General features: G+C 39.3%; 2 protein-coding genes and 1 non-coding gene across 3 annotated transcripts; 2 read left to right on the forward strand and 1 right to left on the reverse strand.

Annotated features, from left to right (window-relative positions):
* Positions 1-6,504: 6,504 nt before the first annotated feature.
* Positions 6,505-8,632, forward strand: LOC119475992 (cone-rod homeobox protein-like). Its single transcript, XM_037749153.1, has 3 exons — positions 6,505-6,637; positions 7,117-7,295; positions 7,988-8,632. Exons 1-3 carry the CDS (start codon positions 6,505-6,507, stop codon positions 8,630-8,632), a joined length of 957 nt encoding a protein of 318 aa, XP_037605081.1.
* A 456-nt stretch (positions 8,633-9,088) lies between these two features.
* On the forward strand, positions 9,089-9,162 carry trnat-agu. Its single transcript has one exon. It is a non-coding gene; the product is annotated as a tRNA-Thr (tRNA).
* A 1,497-nt stretch (positions 9,163-10,659) lies between these two features.
* vtnb (vitronectin b) lies at positions 10,660-15,481 on the reverse strand. The gene is made up of 8 exons (XM_037747610.1): positions 15,276-15,481; positions 14,071-14,187; positions 13,694-13,945; positions 13,343-13,482; positions 12,213-12,369; positions 11,565-11,723; positions 11,148-11,477; positions 10,660-11,011 (listed from the first exon to the last, which is right to left on the reverse strand). The coding sequence occupies exons 1-8, from the start codon at positions 15,337-15,339 to the stop codon at positions 10,875-10,877; spliced, it is 1,356 nt and encodes a 451-aa protein (XP_037603538.1). The 5' UTR covers positions 15,340-15,481; the 3' UTR covers positions 10,660-10,874.
* Positions 15,482-16,686: the final 1,205 nt, after the last annotated feature.

Below are 16,686 nucleotides of genomic sequence, written 5' to 3' on the forward strand. Positions count from 1 at the left end.
GTGTGCACATATATCACTTAAATTATTCAATATAATTATACTAAACCTTAGAATTTCCAGAATACCATAATTTTACATTCATGGTGAAATATTATTATATATACTATATATTCATTTACAGCAACGTGATGCCATTGGGCCCGAAAATGATTTTTCCCATAGACTTACATTGGGAAAGAGACGTCTGTAACTGAGCGGATGATTTTTTTTTAGGTGAATAAACTTCTCAGTACGAACACTCTAAGAGCCCTAAATTAAGTTTTTAAAGTTGTAAAATGCACTAATACTTGACTCCAGAGTTATTTCCCTTCCTCCGTTCATGTGAGTGAGACCCAGACCGTGACGTTGGGACCCCGTGACCGAGTCATGTGACCGAGTGGACGCTACTGCACATGTCCCAGTTGCCCATGGTCCGCCAAGATACGGGTACTTTTCCAGACAGAAGTCGAGCCATTTAGGCTTCATGCACCAATGAGCAACTCTCATAGGAATGACCGAGGCTCCGCCTCCAACGTTGTATCCAGTTCTTTTAATACATCCATGCTCTGTACCCGTAGACCGTCAGTGCGCCACGCACCCCCACCCCTGGTATGATCCTTGTCTGTCATCACCTGATTGGTCGCACGGACGTCACTAACACAACATTCAGTCACAGTCAGTGCATGGAGTGCCCGTGGCGCAAAGGAGATCATCCTATCATTCTGCCTTGAATTAATAAAAATAAAAATAAAAAAATTGCTCTCGGACGGGAGCCGGCTCCCATCGTTCACTTAAAAGAGCCGGCTATTTGAGCCGGTTCGTTCGCGACGACACATCACTACTCTGTTGCCATGGAGGCTCTATGAAGATGACAGTTGGTTGACAGTTGGTCCACTACTTTACACTACATTATTTTACTTTTAGCTAGTTAGCATGAATATCTGTACTTTTAACTAATGACTTTCCCCACTAGCCTACACCATCACAGGGCAGTTAGCATGACTGGTGACTCTCCTGTGTGTGTGTCACATATTTGCATGTTGTTTGTAGGCAATGGCTGCTAAACAAACCACACTGCATGATGAGCCAAAGACAAAGAGCCCTCTAAATTAATCACAAACAATTAAAAAAGTCCCTGTAAAATATCTCAAGTTGTGTATGTATTATGCATAATAATTACGTAATATAATATATATAAACTGGAAAAACAAAGTTCGGAAACTTGTGTTTGGTGGATTATTTCTCTGTTGTTACAATGCTAATGGTCATTGTATTTTACATCGTTGGAAAGCCTGTTTATTTACCTTCGCAATGATGTCCAACTTGTAAGGATCATGCATTTGCTGGATGAGCAGCACAGCTGATTATGTGGGTAGCGCCCAAGAAAAATTTGCCAAAATGCTATGCCAATGGTAAACAGTGTATTCTCATAAGGCTACCAGGAAGCCTGCAATGACTGCCCTTCACCATCAGGCCCATTTGCGCTGGTGTCGACAACAAAGACAATGGAACCTGAACATGTGGGGGAATGTCATGTTCAGTGATGAGTCCATGCTGATTGTTGAACCGATGGAGTAACCGCTTTTGGTGGGGGCAGTGTCATGGTGTGGGGCGGCATCTCCCTCACTGGCAAAACAAGGCTTGTCATCATTGAAGGCCATCTCAATGCAGTGAGATATCAGGATGAGATTCTGCAGCCAGTGGCGATCCCATATCTCCACAATCTGGCACCTAACTTCATCCTCCAAGAAACAACGCTCACCCCCACAGAGCCAGGGTTATCACAGATTACCTCCACAATGTGGGAGTAGAGAGAATGGAACGGCCTGCCAAGAGTCCAGTCCTCAACCCAACTGAACACTTGTAGGATCAGCTTGGGCGTGCTGTACGTGTTAGAGTGACCAACACAACCTCGTTGGCTGACCTGCAACGAATCCTGGTTGAGGAATGGAACGCCATCCCACAGCAACTTGTGACCAGGTTGGCGACCAGCATGAGGAGGAGGTGCCAGGCTGTTGTGGCTGCGTATGGATCTTCCACCGCTACTGAGGCTCCTGACGGTGTATTAAATGAATAAAGTGTAAAATTGCCAATATGTCTTGTTTGTTCCTTGTTACTGATAAAGAGATCAATCATCCAATCCACCAAACAACTCAAAACAAGAGTCAGTACCAACAGGAGAATACACTGTTTACCATTGATGGAGCATTTTGGCAAATTTTTCTTGGGCGCTACCCACATAATCAGCTGTGCTGCTCATCCCACAAATGCATGATCCTTACAAGTTGGACATCATTGGGAAGGTAAATAAACAGGCTTTCCAACGATGTAAAATACAATGCCAATTAGCATTGTGACAACAGAGAAATAATCGACCAAACACAAGTTTCCAAACTTTGTTTTTCCAGTATATATATATATATATACGTATATCTGACTGTTTAAATATATAAAGTTGATATATCGGCTAACTGTATAATGTTGCACCAAATAAGGGTTCTTAAAATATGAGAATATTTTTGATCAGTTTACAAAAAAGTAATTTTATATATATATATATATATATATATATATATATATATATATATATATATATTCTCATATTTTAAGAACCATTATGTGGTGCAACATTTTACAGTTAGCCGATATATCATCTTTATATATTTAAACAGTCAGAAATAGTGTATCAGAAGAAATGTAAATGGTTCCATTGCAAATGTAAAAATATGTTAAAGAAATATCTAAATAATTAGATCATAATATATTAGCAGACTCATTTTCCTGGAAAGGGGTGATACTGCAGCATCTCTTCAACTGGGTCCAAAACCCCGAGAAGCAAAGCTAAAATCCCAAATATTATATATTCACATTATATATTCATTCGTTTGTCTATAAGGGCAAGTACATAGAGTCGACCGATACATATACCACAGTTTTTTATAGCCTATGATATTTTGCAGCACATGTCAACAGGACAACTTAATAAACCGTAGCCTATACAAATGTCATTCAGTAACAATCTGAGTCAGATCTCTTTGAGTTGTGCATGTTTTCAGTCTGGTCAAAGTTAATGTGAATAAAAAGTAGACTCCCTCCAGGCTTTAAAAATGTAAAATGTTTATTTCAACCATCTTATTACATGCCAAGTTCCTGTCTTCACCACCGACCATTTCCAAACAATGGCCATTGCTGTAATGGATTTAGTCTTCATAGTTCATAGTTTTGAATGAGACAGCATTACATTTTGACGTTTTGTTTTTGTCTGTGTAATGAATTCATTTGAATGAACAACAAATGACCCAGTCTAAAACCACTAGTTTTGCTCTGCACTCCTGCTGTCTGTACTTTGATCCACAGCTTAACTCACACTGGCCTGCTAGATCACAGTGCTGTAAATGCTGCTGGCAGAATATTTCAGTTTCTTGTCCTCAGCATTCCTTCTGAGCCATAATACCTGTTTGTTTTGTAACTATAGCTGCACTAAATCATGCCTCCTGCTTTCCCTTCCTTCCCTACAGAGTTCTTTTATCCACAGCCAAGCTGGAATCACACTAAGCTTCTATTTCTCAGATTCAGAAAGGCTTTTTACAGCACAGGACACCATGCAAGGAGTAACCCCCTCACCTCTAGCCATGCAGCACATGGATTAGGCCCAAAAATCTCTCAGGTTGACAGGAAATGTGGATGGAGTTTCCACATCAAACAGCGGGCTGAGGAATGGTGTTTGTGTATTGTGAAGGAAGGAGCGAGGATGTAGGTGAGGGAGAGGAGGGCACAGCGTCATTCACACCTGAGTGTCAACCCTGATTTCTTAGAGAGGAGTGTAGTGGACACAGAAGACCAGCGTTTCTCTGTGTGCACACCTGAGTTTGTGAGGTACAAACTAAAGCATTCAGACACAGAGAGAAGGACAGTTTGTGTATTGTGAGTTTTTTTTTTTTTTTTATCGAGAGGTCAGGAATATACAGTTTGGAGGCTGGAAACTCAAAATAAGATGAAGAGCGTCACTCCATGAACAAGGAATGAGTGGGAAGAAAAGAAGAAATGTCTATAAAAACAGGCCATTGTGTTTATTTGTGATTTGACCCCTGACATTTTAGTAAAATTAGTTAATTTTTAAAATGTAATAAGCCAAAATCTCATTCAAACCCAACTAAAAAAGTATTTAAAAAAAAAGAAAAAAGAATGGGTCTAATTTGGCAAAGAAATGCATGTTAATGACAGTTTATTGTGTTCAGCCACCATTATTAGTTTTCTCTCTCACATAAATAAATGGGTATAGATAGAATGTCTGTTTGTACATGGTAATACAGCTGTCTTTAATTTCAATTTTAGATGGGTTCCTTTTACAAGCCATCAGGGTTTTTTTCAACCCACCTGTGCATTTATTTATGTTATTGTAAAACCTGACATTCATTACAGTTTTTCTCATTTAGTTTGGCTCAACACTTAAATGAGAATATTTTTTTTCAAAACAGTAAGTTCAATCTGAAAAATTCTGAACAATCATTTTGTTGTCAGATTTGAATTTCTCATTCATTCAAGCAAATTGCATGTGTTTTGGCACGTGTGCAAAAGAGTCAGTACAATAACCACTTGTACATGTCTTGCTGATCAAAACGGATGAGTTGATTCTTAGTGAAGTTGTCAAACTCTTCACAACTTCTAAATATGATTTAATCATTTGAGCCATCACATGTAAATTGATCCAATTATCAAAATCTGTCAGACATACATGCATATTCCATAAATATCTATGATGAGGAGGTACAATTTGTGGTTTTTGAACTGAACTACATCCTTTTTTCATTGTTGCAGGGTTGTTCTTGTTTATTTTATTGACTTGAAAAGTCAATAAAACAAATGTTTACAATAAAATATTTATAAAGTAAATCAAAGAGGGAAGTAAGACTATGATGCAAGTCCATAGATAGATAGATAGATAGATAGATAGAGACTCGTAATATGTTGCTGTAACTAAACTTAATAAACTGTCTAATGTTGCCATCTAGTGGCCTCTCCTTGTGCCAGAGCAACACATATTGCACTATAAACCAGGCCAACTAAAATAAGTATATGACACATATCCAATATATCACAAATAACACATTATCAAGCTTTTAAAATAGGAAATACTACAGATTTGAGGCTTATAAACTACAAAAAATGAACTCCATGTTTTTGTTTGACAGAAGAGTCATGGGGTCACAGAGGCTCTGGCAGCACGTGACCCTGTTTCGACAGCCCATCTATTTCTGGTATCGATCATATAGTTGCCTTAATGTTAGTCATGTGACGGCCAGCAGCAGTTTGAGTTATGATCGTATAATGGCCCATTGTTCGTGGGAGTAGGAGTCAATGTGGAATACTTCCCTGTTAATGAGCCAATCATCAAAGTTAATGTCTCACTTTCAGGCTCCAAAATAATTTCTTACATCACGTGCTCTTCATATGACCATATAGCAATATCTGACAAGAGATAATAGTTATATAGTAATATAATCATATAATAGTTATAATTAGCCTATTTGAAATAACAATTAAAAGCAAAATACACAATTTAATTCAACACATTTCCACGCCTGTCTTAGTTTTTTTTTTTTTAGCCTTCTGGACCTGCCTTATGTTTGGTACTTTAAATTCATTTTGTAATGGCCCCAAACCACTGTGAGTCTGGCACTCAGCTGGGAACTGGCTGTGCATTGGACTCTGCGGCGTTATCCGGTGTTTTGATGTCTCGATCGGTGGAAACGCAACCGACCAGGAAGGAGAAAAAGTAGCCCGATTTGTCACCTCGACACATTATAGCTGACTGAAGCCTCACACTCCTGCAGCTTCCTCAATACACTTCCACTATCCACACACTTGTCTTTTTTCTTCTGATGCGCACCAGGAGGCAGCGAGCTGTGGAGAGGAGGATGTTCCACAGACTGAAGTGTCAGAAAAGTGTGATTGTTGCTTTACCTGGCATGTTATTATCCTTGCGTAACCGAGTCATAATGAATTCTTTTAGTTTTTAGAATTATTATGGAGAGCACTATAAATGAATCAATTACTTATAACTTTAAATCACCGTGCGTCCAGGCTTAACTATAGATTTATTAGGCTAATAATTCCACAGATATGTTGTCATTTTTCTTCCATTTACGCACAAACTAAGCTGTGCGTAATTTCAGAAATGTTTGAATCAACTTAGATGCAGATATTTACCTGAAGATCTCAGATATCCTGCAGGATATAGGAACAAGCTCCGTCTAGGCTAAATGGGCACATTAATGGGTCACCGGGGATCAAACAGACACCTATTAGCCGGACAGACGTCAATAGGTGTGTAACACATCAAAGGCACGCGTTTGTAAGGCTTCACAATATCCACTGAGATGTGCAAGAGGGTGGGATGCAGTGGGGGTCGTTTTGGGTAAGGCAAAGTATAAAACCTTCTTGTATCCTGCGTTCACCAGTGTTGAGGAGAGACTTGTGGAAACATACTCTCCTCAGCTTTGTGTTTAAACTCTAAAGAGGAGAATGGCATTCGGGTTGGATTTTACTGGCAGTAATGTTTCTGAGATGAACACCTTTTACTCTGGATATTACTGGTCTGCTGCATGCCTGGACACCAACAACAACAACGACCATTACGCACAGGACTCCAGCAGAGGTGAGTCTACTTTTATTTATTTTTATGGCTCAGTGAACCAGTTTTAGAGTAGCTAGATAACAAATGCTCTCTTTTATTTATTTATTTCACAGTTTACAAAGTTAAGTTTAAAGCATGTCAGAATCAGAATCAGAATCAGAATGGTGTTTATTGCCAGGTGTAAGAGGTATACACTAGGAATTTGCTTTGGTTTTGTTGGTGCAAGTAAGCAGTATAATAACAGAAGAATAGATAAAAACGTTAGAATAAAATAAGAATAAAAAAATTGAAATTCTACCAATAAACAATATACAAAAATAAGCTATAAACAAAAATAAACATGATATAAACAGATAGTGCAAGTGCATGTCCTCAATTCGCTCTCTGTGTTTACACCCATCTCCAAATTTACAGTCTGTACTTACAACGTGTTTAATTCCAATTGGAGAGGTGAGAAAAGTTAATAACTAACTGTAACATGTTGTCCTCTCCTCCCATAGTGCATCATGGTGCTCCACACAAGACATGCTCGGACGCCCAGCGCCGCCGGAAGCGCACGACTTTCAGCAAGACACAGCTGAGCGAGCTGGAGAGGGCCTTCTCTGCCACACAGTACCCGGACATTAAGATGAAGGAGTCTCTTGCATTTATAACTGGGCTACCAGAGTCTAAAATCCAGGTATATGACACGTGGCGTCACAGACTTCCCCATGCGTAATTTTGAATCATTTTGGATAAATATGCCAAGATGAGGAGCACCTTCAGCCACAGACTCATCCTCCCTCGGCACAACACACAGCGCCTGGGTCAGTCCTTCATGCTGGTAGCCATCAGGCTCTACAACCAAGGCTGACCCCCATATGAGAACTATTAGGACTTTAAGAACTTTAAACAATGCACTATCTGCCTTTAAACATGCACTATCTACCTTTAAACATGTACTATCTGCCTTTAAACATGCACTATCTACCTTTTATCATGCACTATCTGCCTTTAAATATGCACTATCTGCAACCATCTTGGACTCTAACCACTGGCGCACTTTACACTTACTTTACACTATACATCCTATATACCACTTTATAGACTGCACATATGCACATATTACATTTATTTATTGTACATACTACATTTATTTATTGACGGACTGTACACACTATGTTCACCCATTCACTCTGTATCTTTTATATCTCTATTTATTGTTTTTATAATTTTTGTATACCTTTACCTCTCCTGTGTTTCACTCTGTTTGCTGATGTTGCTGCTTTGACACCTGAATTTCCCTCCGGGGATTAATAAAGGTTCATCTTATCTTATCTTATTTTATCTTATCTTATCTTAAAAATAACGATTTTTCATTCTTTCCAACAGGTGTGGTTTCAAAATCGACGCGCGCGCTATTTCAAGAGCAAGAAACCAACCAGAGAGGTCCCCAAACTCTCCACAGACTACCTTCATCAGTTCTCCTACACTCCATCTCCCAGTCCACCATTCCCACAGCTGGCTCCTTCCTTCTCTCCAACTCCCAGCCTATCCCCACCAGGCCACCCTGCTCCAAGTCTACCTCAGTCCACCAGACTCTCAACCATCCCGGGGAGTCAGGTCATGACCCTGCCTGCACCTACATCCCCTGTCACCGCCGACCAAGCTCCATCCTGCTCCTCACGTGGTCTCCTAGGAGTTCCCCAAGACCACTACTACCACCAAACCCCAGACTTTACCGATTACTGCCATGATGTGTCCCCCCTCTGTGAGTGGGATCTGACAGAGGACTTTGAGGCTTTCCTCGGAGATGCACATGGATCCCAGCCTGTGAGTAGCCGCTGTGCTGCAGTCGGACACCCTGCACCCAAGAAGAGCGTCCAGAGTCAGCTGGACCACCAACAACACCAGAGCCTCTCCAGCAATGACGAGTCCATGCATGACCTGTCTGACCTCTGCTTTCAGGAGCTGGGCGACTTCAATCTGTCTGATTTTGCCATTTCTGCTGCAATGATTGATTATCTTTTGGGTTAAAATAAGGTTTGCATGGAAAATGTAAAAAAAGATTTTTTATTGTTTTTATACCTGTTGAAAAGAGTATTTATGGTGAGACTGACCTAAAGAAAGGGCTTTCTCATGTGAATTAATATGTATATAACTATTCTGATATAGCTACATATTGTAGTGTCTGATTTTGACATTTCTGCTGCAATCATTGATTATCTATTGGGTTAAAATAAAGTTGCATGGAAGATGTAAGAAAGATCACATTGTACAGTTAAATATGCTTATATTAGCTATAATAGAGTATTTATGGTGAGACTGCCCTAAAGAAAGGGCTTTCTCATGTAAATTAAATGTATAGAACTATTCTGATATAGCTACATATTGTAGATTATTATTGAGCTTTACAAATAAAACAATTTTATTATATACTCTACTGTTGTGTGATCTAATTTATAAGGTCTACTGCCGACCTTGTTGTCACGTGGCGCCGTGGCTTAGTTGGTTAAAGCGCCTGTCTAGTAAACAGGAGATCCTGGGTTCGAATCCCAGCGGGGCCTTTTAGTCGCTGGTTCAATGAACAGATAAGCTACCAGACGACATGGAAATGTCAGCAGCTGTCTTATTATATTATACTGTAGTAGTAACATGGTAGGTCTACTGCCGTAACATAAAGGAAACAGCTTTAACACTGAAAACCGGAAGTTTTTGGTGCCTTCAATGGAGTTTACCGTGTTCAAATCAGGTCCATGAACGCACCCCTTTTGTGGCATTCAAGACCAAATGGAAAATGTCTGAAAGTCTGAGTTTACGAGTTGTGACGTGTTTGTTGACGTTGTCAGAGGCCATGGCTGGTATATTTCGGTATTGTAATTTAACTCGTATAGTTTGTTTTCGTTATTGTATAATAGTCTGAGGAAAATGTTGGTATTACCACGGCCTCATCTTTTTTTCCCTCTGTCATTATGCATTTACTGCATTATGTTATCCACTAACTAGCTTGTTAAATTGCTAGCCTCTGTGGCTTTTAGACGCCAACGGTAACATTAATATTGCCATTGCTTAGCAGCGGTGTTCTCACTTGAACGCTAAGCATACTGTAATGTTTACACGACTTAAAATATTGTAAAAAACGAGCTCACGACTTTCATTTGAAGGCACCATTAGTTCGACACTTTACGTTCGGGTTCGAGAACGTGGCTCATCCAATCAGAAGTCGTTTTCGACAGAACGTGCTACGTGTTGACGGTGAAGGATCTGTTTGAGTCAGACATTCATACAACTTCTAAATTACTCAAGCTATTTCACAAATATAAAAGGCTTGTGGCAGAACAAACAAACGTGCCAAAAACAAAAACTAAATGCAACAAAAAACAACAACGATCATTTTCATAAACAAGTCTAAAATTAATGTAGACTATAGTAGTAAACAGGGAAAAACAGAACATGAGACTATAATATATACAGTAGGCTATGTCCTCCTCAACAGGCAAAACAGTGACTATCTAAATGCAGTTGCTTGTATTTAGGCAGGATAAATGCATCAGAGTTGCATGAAAGCAAACAGAACACAGTGATAAAAAAAAGTGTTATAAAATATGTTGTGTGCATTGCAGGTGTAAAATGCTATAGACCTACATATTGGCTATTAAAAAATGGTTTTATTACATGTATTCATCAATTAGTTTAATTTGGTGTGTGGTGTCCTCCCTTGCAGTCTTTTGTCCAGCAGAGGGTGCATCTCTTTCAAGAGAGCAACTGTCTTCTGGACAGACAAGAAACTAGCACCAGGTTACAGTGCAACAATCTTATATTCTTGTAGGGATGTAGATATAATAGGCTATCTATATATATAAAAAGAATATATAGACCAACAGTATGACCATTTGTAAAAACAAATGAGAATACTTTCTGTGAGGACACGTTGGTTGTTAAAGGGATTTGACTTTTAGAATTTGGTTAGACATGTAGTGCTAGCTAGAAAGGAAATAAATTAGGTGTGTTTGTGTGTTGACTATACCATTAGGGCCAGAAGAATATTAAGGCACTCACAGAACTGAAATCTCAAGTTTATTAAATCATGCAGAATGCCAGCTTATCCACCTAAATATAGAGGGGACATCAGAGGGGGTATTTATCATGAACAAAATGCAAACAACAAAAATAACAGAAGCTATTATAAGTTCATTATTGTAATTACGTTAAGACTTGTCACTAAGAGGTGTGTTTAAAACACAGAGTGAATTTCTCCTTATAGACTCAGTCAGCTGGCCTATCTCTTCTCTGCCCTTGATTCATCAGGTGTCTCCTCACGTTCGCAGCCAAGCCAGTATTTCGCAATGGATCGTGGGTAAGCAGGGATGGCAGAGGCCACACGTTTTGTCTGCAGATCCACTCGGTAGTATTTATCTGCCATGATAAAAAGAGAAGAAACAAACCAAAAGGTGTTAAAGGAGGAAGCTTGAAGATCATCAGTTTTTAATTTTCTGTTCTGTTGAAACACAGCCTGACTTAGGGATGAAAAAATGACTCCGTGTATTCATACCTCTCTTGAAAAAATACACATTTTGAATGGGGGTGCTTTTGTACTCCTGTATAGGGCTGTCATCAAAGATGTCGCTGTAGTCGCTGTAGGCAAACAAATCATCATAACCCCACAAATCATCAAACAACACTTGGCGGCTCTGCCTTCTTCGCTGTGCACGCTTCTTGCTGAGTTTCTTCTTCCGACTGCTGCGCCTCCTCGCTGCTAGAAGAGAAGATGCCGTGGGTTTGGGACTGAGGTAGACTCGTCCCACCATGGCCGCATCTACAGGGTGCCTGATGCCCTGCCAGTCCCTGCTGGTGAGGCGAGGGCCTGTGTGGTGACTGCTGACTGAATGAGGAGGAAAAATGACAGATTATTAGAAACATACACACATGTAAATACACAAGTAAACACACAACTACAGCCAAACCTTACTGGAGCTTCCAAAGAGCTCTGTGAAGAAATCCTCCCATGTCTGATCGCAGAAGAGGTCCGTGTATCGCGTGAACAGCATCGACGGGGAGGACCTGCTCATCTGGACGCACTCCTCATGGGAAGGCTGGTGCTTGAACTCATACTGGTAATACTTGTCCCCTGAAGAAAGATACATGTTGACATGTCGCAGTTGGAAAAACTAAATAATAGAATTGATGATGCCTTAATTTCATTTAGCTGCTGCAGTTTCAGGTTCTTGCCATGGTTACATCTACGCTCCACACCAAAAAGATTGGATGACCTTTTATAGCACTTGTAGTAACTAAGCTTTACTCTGTAAGAAATGATGAGACAAGGTACTGTCTCTTTAGAGCAGAAGTTTCCTGTGATTCTGACTTTTTATTTTCAAATCTTTGCTGCTTCTTATATATATATATATATATATATATTAATAATTATTATGAAATTCAATATGGGTTTACTTCCCCAGGCCTGTAAATTGAGCCAAAAAAAGATTAAAAACCATTGCGTTAGAGTGCAGCATTCATTCATTGATCATGTCATGTGGGATCAAAACCCATCACAGTCTAAACTGGGAACAAGGAGCTTTTAAATACTGGAAAATATCACACATCCCTCCAATAATACCTTTGAAAAAGTAAGCTTTCTCTTTGCCACGGTGACTTGGTGCTGGTATGGCAAACGTGGCATCAACGCCATCTGGTATGCCATCAAAGCCGACTGAAATGTCCCTGGGATAGTCCTCATCCAGGAGATCACCGTCAAACCTCCAGTACTTATTTCCCTGAGGGAGAATAAATACAAAGCAGCATAAAGCAGTCAGGTTTGATGCTACTGCTGTAACGCTCAGGAGGCAATGCATGTTTATTATAAATACTGACCCAATGCTAAAATAATACATTCTAAAATGTTATGGTCTACCCTACTTGTGTTTGTGTATTTTACCTGATGGAGATTTGAGAACTGAAACATTGTTAATGAAATGAATAATCGACAGTGTACCGCAGTAATTCCCAACCTTTTTCCTTAAGGGACCCATTTTCTATCGACGACCCCTGACTAAGTAACTTTTTATGGATATTTCATATTATATTCAATGTATAACAATAACAGTACAGAACAACTGATAAACTGTACAATTAACCCAATAAGTGAACACAATAACTGCACAAAGTTTGTGTAAAGTGAGCCATTTAGATTAATTTTTTTCAGCAGATTGTTTCCTGTAAATATCTCAAAAGAGATGATTTTTCCTGTAACTTTTAGGAACTTTTAATCAAATCTCTGTCTGTATTATGTACCTTTTTTTAATTTGTAAAAATCATGCCTACTTAATAGGCTTCTTTTTTGACAAATTCAGTGTTTTCTTCTCCCTGACACTTGGCTACTGTTCTATTAGCTCTTCGTTTCTGTTTTTTTTTAACTGCGTACTTTTCTATTTTCCAAGTTTATATCTTAAAAAAGAATCCAAACTTTAGAGGTAATCTAATTTAGTTTTCTTATAGAAATTAATGAAATGCTGAGATATAGGTCAACTGGGGGGCTCGCGACCCCCTGTGAAGCTTTGGCGACCCCTAGTGGGGGTCTGGACCCCCTGGTTGGGAACTACAGTAGAAGTGAACTTTTGGGATTCTTCATAGTCAAACGTTTTCGAGCATGAAAATCTCTATTATTGATTTGACTTTCCCATGTAAAGAGTAGTCAGAATACACCTCCAGCTTGATAAAAACAGACTCTATAGAGATAGAAGTTCCTACCTTAAAGATGTAGGATTTTCCCTGGCAGTTGATGCGTGTGAATGCAGCATCTATGGGTCCAGAGATCCCCCACACATCCTGGATGAGTTTTGGGTAACCAGGAACTACGGACTTGTCATCCAACTCAAAGAAATATTCACCTAGGAGGAAAAACAGGGTTTGGACCAGTGTTGCCATAAGAGACTACATTTAAATTGATCTAACCAGGATAAACCACAAAGTATCAACACTGGAAATGCAAAAAATATCAAATAAAATGTAGAGCATGTACAGTTTTGTCCAGTCAAGTGTACTGATGTCCAGATTTGAGAAACATATACCACAGAAACACTTTTGGACGTCCGGGTTTACCTCTAAATGCATATATGGACCCATTCTTGAGCTGCAGAAAAGCATCAAAAGGTCGACCGCTGCAGGCCGCTGCGTCAGGGTGGACAGCTGGTGTGGGCCCTTGGGTGGTGGTGGGTGGGGGAGAGGCAGCGGTGGTCACTGCAACTGTGTTGAAAGTTGGTGGGAGAGTTGTTGGCGTGCTCTCTGTAACAGTAACAGTCGTCACTGCTTCAGTCACTTCATCTGTTTCCTCGAAGGTGTCGCCACGAGCAACTGAACAGATGAAAGTTTTGTCACATGAAGCCCTTTCAGCAGAAATTAATAATTTACAAACACCAAGAACTTTATTCGCTATAATCGAAATAGTTTATTCAGTGAGATGGTAATTTTCTACTGACTTTTCTTAGGGCAGATGGTGTCAAAGTCGCCACAGCAGCTTCCATAGTACACACACATGGAGTCACACTGACATTTCGTCTGCGGGTCGAAGGCGCCACAGCGACCCACACAGGACTCTGTGGGAATGCAGTTTGTTTGTTTCTATTTGAAAAGACTATTGATATAGGACAGACTGGACAGACAGTGGTGGAAGAAGTACTCAGATACTTTACTTCAGTAAAAGTACGTTGGTAAAATGCAAAATACTCCATGACAAGCGTTCGCTCTACAGAAAAAAGGCCCCTTTGACTGATATTATTATTATATGTTGCACTGATTCATCAATGCATACTTTAAGTAGCATTTTACTGTTGTAGCAGGTGGAGGTGGAGCTAGTTACTTAATTTACAATTATTTTAGTCGAGTGGTTTCCATCCAGTGGATCACAAGATAAATCCAAGGGTTCACAAGAGGATTAATGGGGAAAGAAAACCATAAAAACAAACTTCTTCCTCTCAAAACAGTTTTATTTATTTATCTTTTTAACTCTTCACAAATCTTTTTTTGTGAAAAATCTGATAATTTTACCTCCAAAGTAGACACTTTTTTTTTATAAGAGCTCACAAGCCAAAAACTTTGGGACTCACAGGCTTACTCTTTAACAATGTGTTGTATTTTATTATCATTATTTTTTTTTTATGTAGAATTTTAATCTGAAAGGTAAATAATATGTACAGCTGTCGAATATATGTAGTTGAATAAAAAATGCAATAGTTCCCTCTGAAATGTAGTGGAGTAGAAGTATAAAGTAGCATAAAATGGAAATACTCAAATGAAGTACAAACATTGTACTTAAGTACAATACTTCAGTAAAAGTACTTAGATGCTGTCCACCGCTATTAGGAACAACCACTTAGATGCACATACTTTTTCTCATATTTTTTGTGTGTCTTTGTGATGCTACAGTGCACAAAGCTGCTTTTTGTAAAACCGTACTGAAAGAACATGTACTGAAAAATACACTGTATTAATAAAAAACATATGAACAGATCCTGAAAAACTGTAATTTTTTTTATCACGAATATGCAAAAGAAATACATCACATTATTTCATATGTTCAGATAAATGGTATGGTAAATGCATGGGACACTCTAAGTGTGCCTGTATAATACTTGCTTTAACTTTCGGATTAGTTGAATTGGAAAAGACAATCTGGAAGACTTACCTTCGGCAGCAAAGGTGGTGTCCAGCAGGAGGACGAGGCCCAGCAGAGCCACTGCTGGCTTCATGCCCACTCACAGAAAATATCCCACTTTTGAAACAACAAACAAACAAAATGTGGAATTTCAATTCAGAAGACAACTGTGCGCCTGTTTACACCAGTGAATTATAGTCAGATGGGTTTGAGTGTCCCACTTTGATGTGCAGCATTGTGTGCAGATAATCAATAGATCATTTTCAGAAGCTGTTGACCCCCAGGCTTCTGCTTTCCTGATTGGTCAACACTCGGCTGTGACAATCATTAAACTGTGACGGCTGATCTCTGCCCTGTCTGTCCAAGAACATCACCCATGAACAGCCCCAGTATAAGGCACAGAATAAACCCATTGATTTATTTCATTTTATAAAACAACAAGATAATTAGAATAAATCTTGCATTGATAGTCTGTTTAACTTGAATTACAAACCAGAAACAAAGTGTGTTATTGTCTCATAAAGTCGATATATACTAGCTCTGTGACTTCTGGTCGAATGAGGTAACGTGTATCTGAGTTCAAACGTTGTGTAACCAGGGCAGACTTTTTCCTCTTATTGATCTGTGGTGTAACAAAACAACCCTAAAGCAAACACAATGTTTTCCTCCAAATTTAGCCCTGATAACTACAAAAACATAGACAAATGTAAGGTATTTTTAAAATCTGTTGAGTACTTTTTCTTTTTATATTTTGGACTTCGACCAACAGGAGATTGTGTGCCAGATGTTGATGATCAGATTCAGCACCATGGGGAGACGTAGAGGCTGAAACCGGCACATCACCACCAGGTGGACAGACTCAAGGGATGTTATTACTTCCTCATCTCTATTAAACATTGAACATTTTTCCCCTCTACACTCAAAATGAAGCATTTCTGTCCCTGTAGTACCAGTACAGCAGTGGACAAACCTGAGGTGCATTGAAAACTGGTGAGGACAGACAAATAGGGCAGGTGGACTTTGCTATCTCAGTGGTGCTTGTATGTAGTGCTGCTATATCTTTAATAACAATTAATAAGACATAACATTTTATAAAATCACTGTAAGCCTCAGCAGGCGGTATATTTTGGCATCATTGGGCAAATATTTCATAATAACCTTTCAGCATATTTTAATTCAAGTGTTCTGAGAAAAATACTCCTGCACCTCCTCATGGCTCCGTTTTAAGGCTATAATAAATCTAGATAGTGACAGGAGACTTTGGCCAATCACAGGTCGTTTCAGATAGAGAGCGTTCCTATTGGGTGTGCTCCGGCTGGTGGCCAGTGTTTGGTATTTCCTTAACTGATCTCAACATGGCTGCCAGGTCACAAACGGGTCATACTTTCTCATTTTACAGATAAGCAGTATGACAAGATGTTTCTGAAAACATTTGAGGCGA

Source organism: Sebastes umbrosus, chromosome 17 (assembly GCF_015220745.1).
Source record: "Sebastes umbrosus isolate fSebUmb1 chromosome 17, fSebUmb1.pri, whole genome shotgun sequence".
In the NCBI taxonomy this organism is placed as follows: Eukaryota; Metazoa; Chordata; class Actinopteri; order Perciformes; family Sebastidae; genus Sebastes; species Sebastes umbrosus.

Excerpts from the sequence above, each read along its gene's own strand:
- LOC119475992 (XM_037749153.1), top strand. The coding sequence starts at position 6,505 with ATGGCATTCGGGTTGGATTTTACTGGCAGTAATGTTTCTGAGATGAAC. Across the intron at positions 6,638-7,116 it reads CGCACAGGACTCCAGCAGAG|TGCATCATGGTGCTCCACAC; the intron begins GTGAGTCTACTT and ends CTCCTCCCATAG. Across the intron at positions 7,296-7,987 it reads TACCAGAGTCTAAAATCCAG|GTGTGGTTTCAAAATCGACG; the intron begins GTATATGACACG and ends TCTTTCCAACAG.
- vtnb (XM_037747610.1), bottom strand. The coding sequence starts at position 15,339 with ATGAAGCCAGCAGTGGCTCTGCTGGGCCTCGTCCTCCTGCTGGACACC. Across the intron at positions 14,188-15,275 it reads CACCACCTTTGCTGCCGAAG|AGTCCTGTGTGGGTCGCTGT; the intron begins GTAAGTCTTCCA and ends GCATTCCCACAG. Across the intron at positions 12,370-13,342 it reads GAAAATCCTACATCTTTAAG|GGAAATAAGTACTGGAGGTT; the intron begins GTAGGAACTTCT and ends ATTCTCCCTCAG.